Below are 11,500 nucleotides of genomic sequence, written 5' to 3' on the forward strand. Positions count from 1 at the left end.
AACTCACAAAGAAGCACAATGAACCCAAGGCAGAATAAAAACAGTAACACATCACAAGTGATCCACTAAAAAATGATAAAAAAAAAAAAAAAAAAACCTTTAAAAGCATCCAGAGTAAAAAGGCGCCATCACATACAGAGGAAAAAAGATAAGAATGGCTACAGAATTCCCAGGAACAAGGTAAACCAGAAGACACTGGAATGGAATAACATTTTAAAGTGCAGAAAGAAAAATGACTATAAACCTAAAATTCTATATCCAGCAAAAATACTATTAAAAAAATTAAGAACACTTTGCAATATCAAATCAGTCCAGGGAAACCTCAACGTCCCTTCCCTCGTCAGTTCAGACCCCAAATGCTCCATGCAGCCCTTTTTCTCTCATCCCCATTCACCCGGGGACAGGTCAGCAGGTATCAGTCCCTTCTCTATTTCTGGTCCCTTTTCTATTTCTTACATTCACTAATCCAATGGAACAACTCAAAAGCTGCAGGGGAGGGCTATATTTAATCTAGAAGGAAAAAGGATACAAAGAAGGACGAGGTTCAGGAGGGGTCTTCAGCACAGAGCTTCCACAGCCCCAGGGGTTTACCCTTCCGAAAGCAGAATGTTTGAACTCTCTCCAAGCTGGAAGCCCCAGTGAGCCTCTGTTTTCCAAGGCCTTTATTGGCCACACCACGTGGCCTCCTGAGGCTTACACAACATCGGGCCCCCAAGTGATCCTTCTCAGTTTGTAGGCCTCCACTCTTTGGCCTCAGGTGTGGTCCTGCTCTAGGGAACCAAGACCAAAAAAGGCCAAAGTGTTTACTGCAAAGGAGTCCCACACCTCACAAACACACACCCCTAACTTCCTGAAAACAAACATGAAGGATCTGATCTGCTTTCCTTTCCTCTGGGAATTCTTTCATCCCAGAGCCAACCAGAGACACAGCAGACCCACCTACTCTCTTCCTTTTGTCCTAAAACTACATAAGCACGTAACAGAGGTAACAAACCGTCAAGCGTCTTGAAATTCTCTTCCTTTATGTTTACAATGCTGCTCTTTCCTACTTCTCCTTCTAATTTTCTAACTACTTCTTTTTAATGGCCTTTACTTCCTGTCGGGCTCTTCCATGTCAGCACTCTTCTTTCTTTTCAATTTCCTTAGGCATTTCATCCAGTCTAATGGCTTCAACTAGCAATGATTTCCAAACCACATCTCTTACCTTTCTCTAGAACCCAACATCTATATTTCCATTATGTCCTGGACATCTCCAAGTGTCTCAGGCATTTTCATATAACTAGTAATATTTTTTTAAGTTCCCACATATTACTCCATTAAATTAAATATTCTCAAATAGTTACTTTGGTTGGTTTTACTACATACTTACTGATGAATTATCAGCTGACTCATTTTTTTCATATTTCTGTTTCTTGCTCTTTTTCTTCTTCTCTTTCTTTACCTTTTTTGAATGCTTGTCTTTTTTCTTCTTTTTCTTCACAGAATGTTCCTGTAAGTAATTTTTGAACAGGTAAGAAAGGAATTTAGTTTCTATCTTATTTTATTAAGTAAACATTCTGAGGGGAAAAAAAAATTCATCTTCCAAAAAACTTCAAATGTTTCATGAAATGAGACAGGAATATGAGTAACTAAATAAAATCTTCCAAAGAAACCTGCGGTGGGATTGATCACTTTTGTGTGGCCTCTCTAGCCATGGTCTTGTAATTCCCACTCAGGTGATTGGGCGGAACCATGTGATAGGGTAATTGTGGCCCACCAAGAGGACGGATCAGTTTTGCCTTAAAAGACAGTCAATTCCAAAGCAGAAAAGAGGATCCTACCACCATCAAGGAAGAACACAGGAGAGGACAGCACGTCCTTTGGACCTGGGATCCCTGCACTGAGAAGCTCCTGGAAGCAGGAGACCAAGAGAGAGAGCAAGCTGTAACCCTGAAGATGGTAAGAAGTGGTGGCAGCAGAGACCCAGCGGCAGGAGATGGAGTGGTGGGCTTCCCATCACAGAGAGAAAGCTGGGTGCCTTTGGGGAGAGGCCTAGGGCCAGGGAGAGGCATGCCTGCGAGCACGGTTGGGAAGAGGTTGTCCTGATGGAAGAACTGTATCCTGAGTGTTCCAGAGCCTGAATTGTAACTGTTACTTCCCTAATAAACCTCGTAATCATGAGTACAATCTGTGAGTTCTGTGTGGCCACTGCAATGAATTATCGAACCTAGAAGAGAAGCAGACAGTGCTGTGCAAGGGACGGCTGGTGTCAGAATTAGTAAAGATGGAGGAAAGAGGAGGCTTGTCTGGCCTCCACCTCATGGAAGTCAGGCTTGCGCTGTTGATCTTGGTTCTGCTTCCCCCTTGAGGGGTTGGAGAAGGTCAGACATTGCCCCCATGCCATTTTTACAAAACCTTAATGTGCATGTACGATACATATATAATATTAATAAACCATATGGCTGAGGTTTCTTACCATAAGTGTATGAGAGAAATTTCAGTTTAAATTTATTTGCAGATTCATCTGACAGATAGAAAAAAATACATAAACAGGTTTTTTAAAAAATATACAAATGTGTGTGTGTGTGTGTGTGTGTGTGTGTGTGTGTGTGTGTATTCGTCTATGCCCTCAACAGGATTTATGGAAGAGTATTAGGCAGTATAAAATATAACAAAATAGCATAAATTAAAATTGTGGGGAAAAAAAGAGTTAAAAAGACATAAAGAACAAAACATAGTTTAAAACGTATAATTTTTTAGATCTAATTTTCTAAACTTGCTACAAGTGAGCCAGAAATTTGAATCTAAGCCTTTTACCAGCTAACACAAGTAGCAACATCTGTCCACGGTCATAACATCTGAAATATTAAAATATATTAATTCCACCTGAGAGATAAAACTACTCAGTAATGCCAAATATGTGATAGTCACTCTGTAACTTACAAAACTATTCTATGAATTTGCTCTTCCAATATTAACTTGAGTAAGTACAAAAAAGGACAAATACACTTGTAGCAGGAAAAGATTTTAGTATTCACCTGTGAGAACTGTTCAATTCGCTCATTCACATCAGGTAGCATCCATGTATCCTCACCCCGAAGTCGCTTAAGTTCTTTACACCTTTCCTCCTTTTCAAAATTGTCTTTAGCCTAAACATGGAAGAAGAAAATTAACAGCTCATCCAAATGCTTTTCACAAAAAAAGGAAAACAAAAACTTTTCCCACTTTTGTAACAGGTACTGTCTCATGAATGAATTTTCTATTTCTTGCCATGAGTTTACTTCTGCCAAGTATAGAAAAGATTTAAAAAATAAATAACTTTCCTTTCACATTACCAATCTCTACTGATCTGTGCCACCAATCAGGGATGGAATATCCTGGGACCTATTCCAGACCCTCTCCTCTCCCTAAACTCCCACCCTCAAACATAACTTAAAATCTTTTTATCTTCACCATTTCCACTGCAACTGCCTTAAACTTCGTAAGAGGAGACTGATCTCCATGCCTTCAATCTCCAACACTCATGCTCCTCTCCCCTCCCAGCCTCTCAAAAATTGCTTCAGGAAGAATCATCTTTCTAAAACCCAAGTAGTCATATTGCTAATTTTAATCATCTTTCAACAATTATCAACTAAAACAAGTTTTTCGTAGGAGGTTCTTCCTGCCCTCTCTCTCGTTACCATTACCCGTTGCCATCGAGTTGATTCCGACTCATAGCAACCCTACAGGACAGAGCAGAACTGCCCCATAGGGTTTCCAAGGAGTGCCTGGTGGATTTGAACTGCTGACCTGTGGTTAGCAGCCGTAGCTCTTAACCACTACAAAGCTGCAGCTGGTGCTTCTCAAACTCTATGCATATCTCTACTATAAAATTTATCACAGCTATATTCTAAATACCTCTTTGCTTGCCTATATACTCTTTGAAGTAAGGTATAATACTATATCTCTCATCACAATTTCCCCAAGAGGCCTTCACACAGAAGTGGTTCAAGGAATGTTTGCTGAAATAAAAATTAAATGATACAAAATACCTAGCTGGGTATTTATTTCTCACAGCATTATTTACAGTAGTGAAAAAATAAAAAACAATCCATTGGTTAACTATAGAATAAAGATAAACATAAGATGCCATATCCGTGAGACGAAATAGGATGAAGTCATAAAAAATTGGCTTTCAAAAGGTATTTAATGCATGGGAAACTGTTCACAACAGAAATGACAAAAGCAGAATGGAACCACATTTGAGTACGATCCCAATTTGTTGACAGCGTGTGAGGGTTTGGATTTGTGTGTGGAAATATTTAAAAAAAAAAAAAAATGAAAGTAAAATGTTAATATTATCTCTGAATGATTGGCTTAAAATTTTTGTCTTCTTTAAACCTCTATACATTTGGCAATTTTCTATAACAAAAAGAAAAATAAATATTTCATAAGTGTTAATTTCAAAGTATACCTGCATTAATACACGCACACGCGTGCTCACTGACACGCTCCTAGCTGTTGCCTCTCTGGGCCTCAGCTACCTCATCTGTGAAATGGCAAGGATGGACCAAATGATCTCTACTGGTGACCACATAACCCATTTTGCCCAGCCAACCCGTGTTTATGACTTTTTTCCCTGCATAATTATTAACAGCATCCCTTTTTCACTCCCAAAAGTGTCCAAGTTTAGATGACAAATTATACAGCTGCAGTACAATATTCTTTCAACTACAGAACTAGAAATAAGGAGGGGAGACCCAAAAGTGGGATCCTACAGTATCAAAAGTCAGAAGAATGAACTATGAAGACATATTCAATTACAGAAAGTATCTCCCCAAAAGCCTCGTATTTTCATTCTTGCATTAATGGGTACAAACACTTCCCAAATAATTACAGGAATGATAGAAATCTTTATTCAGTTTTACCAACAAAAATCTTAAAACATAAAGGAAGCAACCAAAATCACTGATTTTATCCTTAGAGAAGCTTTCACCACCATAAAATGTACACATTTCACGCAAGTGAGATGAGTAAGGAAACAGCTCTGCCACGGTACCTAGACAACTATGCATGTATCCACATAAGTCATGTAGACAAGGCTAAACTAACCTTGGCTGGTCTAAATCTTGGCCAAACAACCCTCCTAGAACAAAAGACTATGGGAGGCTTGTGAGGAACTGCTACTAAGCCATTTTCCACTTGCCTCCATATCTTCTTGGGCAGGTTATGAAATAATTTCTCATCATCTCCTAGGTTCTGATGAGCTATGAGGCTTTCTGTCTCACCCTCGTAAGGGTACACCTGCAGGCTATAAAACTACTTAGCTGCAGGACTGGCTCCTCAGCATCAGGGGTCCCACCATCCGTGTGCAGCCATCTGGCCCCTTTTGTTTCAATGTCATCCTAGGGGGCAAGGGGCACAGAGTTGGCACTTGAGCTACTCCTGTTTTTGCTGTCTATGTGAGTAATAAACTGTCTGAATCTAACACGGATTCATTATTTCTTTACTGGCCAAATCTGTCAGCTTTGCCTTGACAAGATTTTAAAACATGTGACAGCCACAAAGATTAGCAGTCTGAAGAAATACTATATACTTTCATCTTATCCATAAAACGTTTCAAGATTCTCCGTCTATAGAGCTTCTAAAGCCCATAGACTTTATCGGTCATATGACCCTTATTAAAAAATGTTAACATGTGATTTGGAAGCCATTAAAAAAAAAATTCATCTTTAACACCAATTTTAAAAAGGAATATCAAAACTTCTCAAGTAAAAAGCCAAAAAAAGAAAAATATATACATAAAAGCTACAGAAGGAACATATGGAACTCAGTCACAAACCATTCGAAGAATAGATGGAAATATGAAATGTGAAACCAAAGTGGGAATCATTTTTTTTTTTTTCTGGAAGAGTTATCAGAGAAAAATAAGCAAATAATCAAAATACCCAGGGAAAGAGCTCTAGCCTAAAATCTGGCCCAAAGAGTAACATTAGTGTTATCTTAAAACAATATTGCATACTCAGCCAGTAAGAGAAATGAAGTCTTGATACATGCTACAATATGGATGGAGCTTGAAGACATAATGCTGAGTAAAATTTAAGTCAATCACTAAAGGATAAATACTGTATAACCTCACTTATATAAAAAGACAAGAACAGGCAAATGTACAGAGACCAAAGCTTATTAGTGGTTACCAGGGGCAGGAAGGAGTGGAAATGGGAGGTTACTGCTTATGGAGTACTGACTTTCAGATAACGGTGATGGAAAAATTGCACTGATTGAGGGTAGAGTTGCAAAACCGATTAACGTAATTGCTGTCAATAAGTTGTACACCTATAAAAAGTTGAATTGAAAAAGTCGTGTGATAGACATATTTACAACAATGACAAGAAAAGAGTATCTGCTGAGGCTGCTTATATACAACCACACACCTCATGGGATTTGGTTCCTTGGTTTGGAGGTTGAGGATCATGGTTTCATGGGACATCTCAGTTAATTGGCCTAATAACATATTTAGTGTTTCTGTTCTCTGCCTAGTTTGTCGCGTACTGCCTGGGGTCTCAAAAGCTTGCAAGTGGCCATCCAAGGCACAACAATTGGTCTATATTCGCCCAGAGCAGGAAAGAAAGGAGAATGAAGAACTGGAGGAGGATATGGAATGTGTGGCTAATTGCCTCCATGAACAACTGCCTCCTTTGCCGTGAGACCAGAAGAACTGGGTGGTACCCAGCTACTATCATTACAGAGCATTTGATCAAAGATTCTATAGCAGACTCCTGATCAAAAGGCAGAAAATGCAGAACAGAATTTAATATTCTCATGGACTCCAGGCCTTCTGGAGCCAGGAAGGCTGGATGAACCACTGTAACTATTGCTCTGAGATAATCTTTAAACCTTAAACCAAAAATATCCCCTGAAGTCTTCTTAAAACCAAACAATAGTTTAGCTTAACTAGTAAAGAATGTCTGCCTCGAGAACTGTGCTGTTTTAAGATCCATATGACAATAGCAACTCAAAAGACACAGGAAATTTAGAGGTCAGTGAGTTTATGTTAATGGGGAAGGAACAACTCAGAAAAGGAGGGTGAGAGTGGCTGCAAAACTCATAGAATGTAATCAATGTCACTGAATTGTACAGGTAGAAACTGTTGAATTGGTGGACATTCTGCTGTGTATATTCTCAACAACAAAATAAAATAAAATAAATTATATTAAAAAAATAATAATAACGTAAAAGTTTGATAACATACCATGATGTCAAAAGTGTGGGATAATATTTCTTATACACCGATGATGACCAAGCAAACTGATCCTTAGGTGGTGCAAACAGTGAACATAGTTGGCTGCTAACCCAAAGACTGGAGGTTTGAGTCTCCTCAGAGATGCCTCCGAAGAAAGACCTGGAGATCCACTTTCCAAAAATCAGCCATTAAAAACCCTGTGGAGAACAGTTCTACTCTGACATACAAGGGGTCACCATGTGTCAGAAATGACTCCACAGCAACTGGTTTTGGTTCTTTGGAGGCAACCTGGTTATAGCTGTCAAAATTACAAAAGAACATACTTTCTGACCCAGCAAATCCACTTCTAGGAATTTACCGAGTATGTATGTATGTATGTATATATATATATACATACACACACACACACACACACACATATATGTAAATAATAATACGTATGAATGACCATATATGAAGTTATTCATTGTATCAATGATAACACTGAAGGATTATCCAACAAAAATATTCACATGTGTGCAAATGATATTATCTGAGTTACTATATATGAAATTATTCATTAAAGTTTCTTTTGTAATTGAAAACGACTTAAATGTAATTCAGTAGAGACTGGTTAAATAAATTATGGTACATCCATAATATAGACTATTATGCAGCTGCTGAAAAAAAAGAAAAAAGCTCTGTATCTCTATATGAACTGATGAGGAATAGCCACCAAATATACTATTATAAAAAAATACCAAAGTTCAAAATAGTGTGCAAAGTATGCTTCGATTTGTACAAAAAGTGGGAAGAGGAGCAGACAACTGTTACAAACTTATTTGCTTACATATGCATATGAAATAAAATATTCCTGGAAAGGTAGCTAAGAAATTGATAGAATTGTTTACCTTCAGGGAAAGGAACTGTGTAGATGAAGTCAGACATGGGAGAGACTTTTCATTGTTTACCCTTTCCTACCTTTTCAGTTTTGAACAATGTGAATCTATTAACTACTCAAACATACACAAAATGTAGATTTATAAAATATAGCATTTTATTTCATATATCCAAGAACTTATAAAGCAAAATGGCACAGAAATTACGAAAACTTATATACTATCACTTAGCAAAATATAATTTTCATAAAGTTAAAAACATAATTCTCACACTAATATACAGTAAGCACATGTTAGATATCTCATTAGTGAGAGAACCAGCAAGATGGCAGAGCTAGTTCAAAAATATATAAGACACATACCTATACACATTCAAGAAAAAAAGAATGCTAGAATAAAATTGCTAAATTAGATTCAAAACTGTCCAACAGAGAAAAAAAGAACTCATAATCTTTGGAGTTATATTCTCTATCTCTCTATCAATTACGAGTTAACACATTTTACCCGTGTTCCACAAGTTAAGATCTAACTTTACAGAGTTTCAGCTCTAATCAATGATAAATAGTAAGTCAAAGTCATGTTTCTCTACTCAGATGACCATAAAGCAAGCTGTTTAGACAACTCTCTAGTACAATATTAAAGGGAAGCATAGTCATATTTTTGCCTTATTTCCAAGTTCTGGATATTTTTTCTTCAAATACCAAAGAGTAAACTGGAAGTTTTCTTCTTCCAGCATTTGTAAACAAGAATCATTTTATTCCACACCAGCAAAAGTAAGAAAATCCAAACAGAAAGTGCCCCCAAATGAAAATGAATTACAATAAAAATTTTTAAAACCACTTAAGGAACTTCGAATATGAATGGTAATGTTGCAAACAAATGTCAGTTCTTAAGGTAATTCCAGTCTGTACGTAAATAAATGAGTGGATAACTTTCATAGTTTCTATTCAACAATGGAATCTAATGGGTTGCTATCCTTTACCAAGAGAGCCATATCAGAACTCCTATGTTACCACTTACTCTTTCACAAATAAATCTTTCTCCCTTACTCGACAATATTCAACAAGCTTCAGCAAATCTCAAACAACACTTACATTTAAATATCAGTAAGTAAACTCATTCACAAGAACACTAAATGAGAACAAATAAGGCTGAGTTTGCAGATAAGGCTTACAGAAACGGTGACGATTTAAAAGCATGCTTACAAATCCTACTTTCCTCAAAAAACTGCTTCAAAATATCAAAGAGTCAAGGATGAAGAATATTTACTATACATACACAGTACATATGCTAAGGCGTCAGGGAGCAATACCGACCTTGCACCTGTCCAAGACCAATTGCCTACTCTTCCACTTTAAGTTCTGGCTGTAGTTATCATCCCCTCTCCTTCCGGCATCCTCTACCTTTTCTTTTCTACTGGATCCTTCTCATCTGCATTTAAACTAGTTTAAAATTCTCCCGTCATAAAACAAGTAAAACCTTCTAATCTCACTTATACCCTATCTTGCTCTCCAACTATTAACTCTTCCCCTTCGTTACCAAACATCTTGAATAGCTTGTTAGACAATTCAATACAGTTTACTTCCTCCATTCTTTGTATGTTACCTCTATGCTTAATGAGGAATATAATGTTTCTCCATCTTCTTCCAGGTGCTAAATTCTCTGGGTCTCTAGTGTCAACCCTTGTTTGGATCAGTAAGGGCTTACAATAAGCCTGAAATTGATACCAATAGGAAGACAAAAGAATTAAATGGTCAAACACAGTCTACTGCATGGTCTTTACATGTGTTCCTCAAAATACAAATTTTAATTTCAGATATAATAGGAGCAAGGACTAAGGCTGTAAGGCACTATGGTAGAGTCGCTAAAAGTGAGCAGTGCAGGAGACAGAAAAGCCAAGAAGAGAGGATTTAACAGGCAAGGAAACTCAGAAAAAGAGGAATAGAACTCGCCGAAAAGAGAATGAACAAAGGAGCCAGCTAAAGCATCTATAATGCGGAAGACACCCAAGAGATTGGAGGTATCCCAAAGGAAGACCTCACCCAGATAAGGTGAAGTACTTAAATGTGTGCGAAGGTACAGGAAGCCAGAATGCTTAACTCTCAGGAACCTCCCACTCCCCCAACTTTAAAGGGTTTCGAAAGCTCCAAAATAGAGGTACCTGCCGCAACACTTCTGCCCTGGCAATCCGCGTCTGTTCCTTACGCTCTTCGATACTCTTCGCACTTTCAAATCTACCACTCGCAGCCGCCATAGTTGTTGTCAACGTAAAGCTAGGAAGCCGTCACGAAATCTCAACTTACGACCGTCGTAAATTCATAAACAAACCGGGATCTCCAGAGAGGTGGAGAGCCGATTCACCTACAGAGCATGCGCAGTTCTGAGATCAAATAAACCTCCTGTGAGAATTCCGCTTCCAGGTTTTAGAAGAGACTGGAAGACTAACTGCTGCGTCACCCTATGTTCGTGTATTGTACTCGCCTTGAGCAGGTTTACTGTCAATATACGTTTGTTATGTGCTTTGCACTACATTGACGGCTTTCTCATGTGTTTCCTCTAAAATCACCGGAATAAGTCAAAAGCCCATAGAGGTTAAGTTAGTGTCTTGCAGTGTTTAACACCAAAGTACCCCTCTCGCGAGGGGAGATTTCCAGTGCTGGGGGAATGGGATGAAAGGAGCCAGGCGGGGAAAGCAGGCAGGAAGGGCAAAATTGGTTTCAAAATTCGGTATTTTGCTTTGGTTAATTTTTTTTTAATATATGAAATAGTGATGTGAATTTTGCATTGTACGTCACTGTACTTACTTTAATTTTTAGAGGTTTTTCATATTAGTCCCATTTTATCTGTTCATATTTATCCATACAAACATTTTTTATTGCAACGTGCCGTTAATCTGTTTGTGTGGTGTTTTTGTTTTATGTTTGTCTTTCCCAAACAAAAAAATTTAAGTTCCATTTTGAAATACTGATCAAGTGCTTTGAAAATACGAAGCACTGAGATCGCATTTATAGTCATATAAAGATGAAGTCTGGAGAATATAAGCTAGATATCTTAAAGACACTAAAAATAGTTAACATAAGCCAAGTTGAGGTAAATATTCTTTTCAGGTGTCGTAAACTTGGATTTATGTTTGCAAGAAGCTTTCCCAAGAGTTTCTTTACCATTCAATGAAAATCTTAACCTTGAGTATATGATATTTATTTGTTTGATATACAAAAAGAATTTACTCATTGTATTTTTGCTATAGGAGATCGAATTTTAATTTACTAATTGACCTTGTAATATTTAATCCGTTGACCGTGACATACTAATGTCATAATTCATTCAACCGACATTAAAGTCTTTTCAGATTCTCCTGGGATTCGGAAAAACATCCCTCTCTCCCCTGCGTCAGTTATAGGCAAATAAAAATAGATGATGG

The 11,500-nt window shown here is 37.6% G+C and overlaps 1 protein-coding gene across 6 annotated transcripts in view; it reads right to left on the reverse strand.

Annotated features, from left to right (window-relative positions):
* Positions 1-10,383, reverse strand: part of CWF19L2 (CWF19 like cell cycle control factor 2) — a 163,445-nt gene extending 153,062 nt beyond the window's left edge. For 4 of the 6 annotated variants that reach the window (XM_004382469.2, XM_023736940.1, XM_023736941.1 and 1 more), the window contains exons 1-3: positions 10,241-10,383; positions 3,018-3,128; positions 1,370-1,489 (exon numbers count right to left, since the gene is read on the reverse strand). In XM_004382469.2, the coding sequence (XP_004382526.1) occupies positions 1,370-1,489; positions 3,018-3,128; positions 10,241-10,333 (324 nt within the window). In that variant the 5' untranslated portion in view covers positions 10,334-10,383. Of the gene's footprint in view, positions 1-1,369; positions 1,490-3,017; positions 3,129-9,684; positions 10,188-10,240 lie in introns of those variants that run through there. The other 2 variants (XM_023736943.1, XM_023736942.1) reach the window with 2 other exon arrangements.
* Between the last annotated feature and the right edge of the window lie 1,117 nt (positions 10,384-11,500).

Source organism: Trichechus manatus, unplaced genomic scaffold (genome assembly GCF_000243295.1).
Source record: "Trichechus manatus latirostris isolate Lorelei unplaced genomic scaffold, TriManLat1.0 scaffold00094, whole genome shotgun sequence".
NCBI classification, from domain to species: Eukaryota; Metazoa; Chordata; class Mammalia; order Sirenia; family Trichechidae; genus Trichechus; species Trichechus manatus.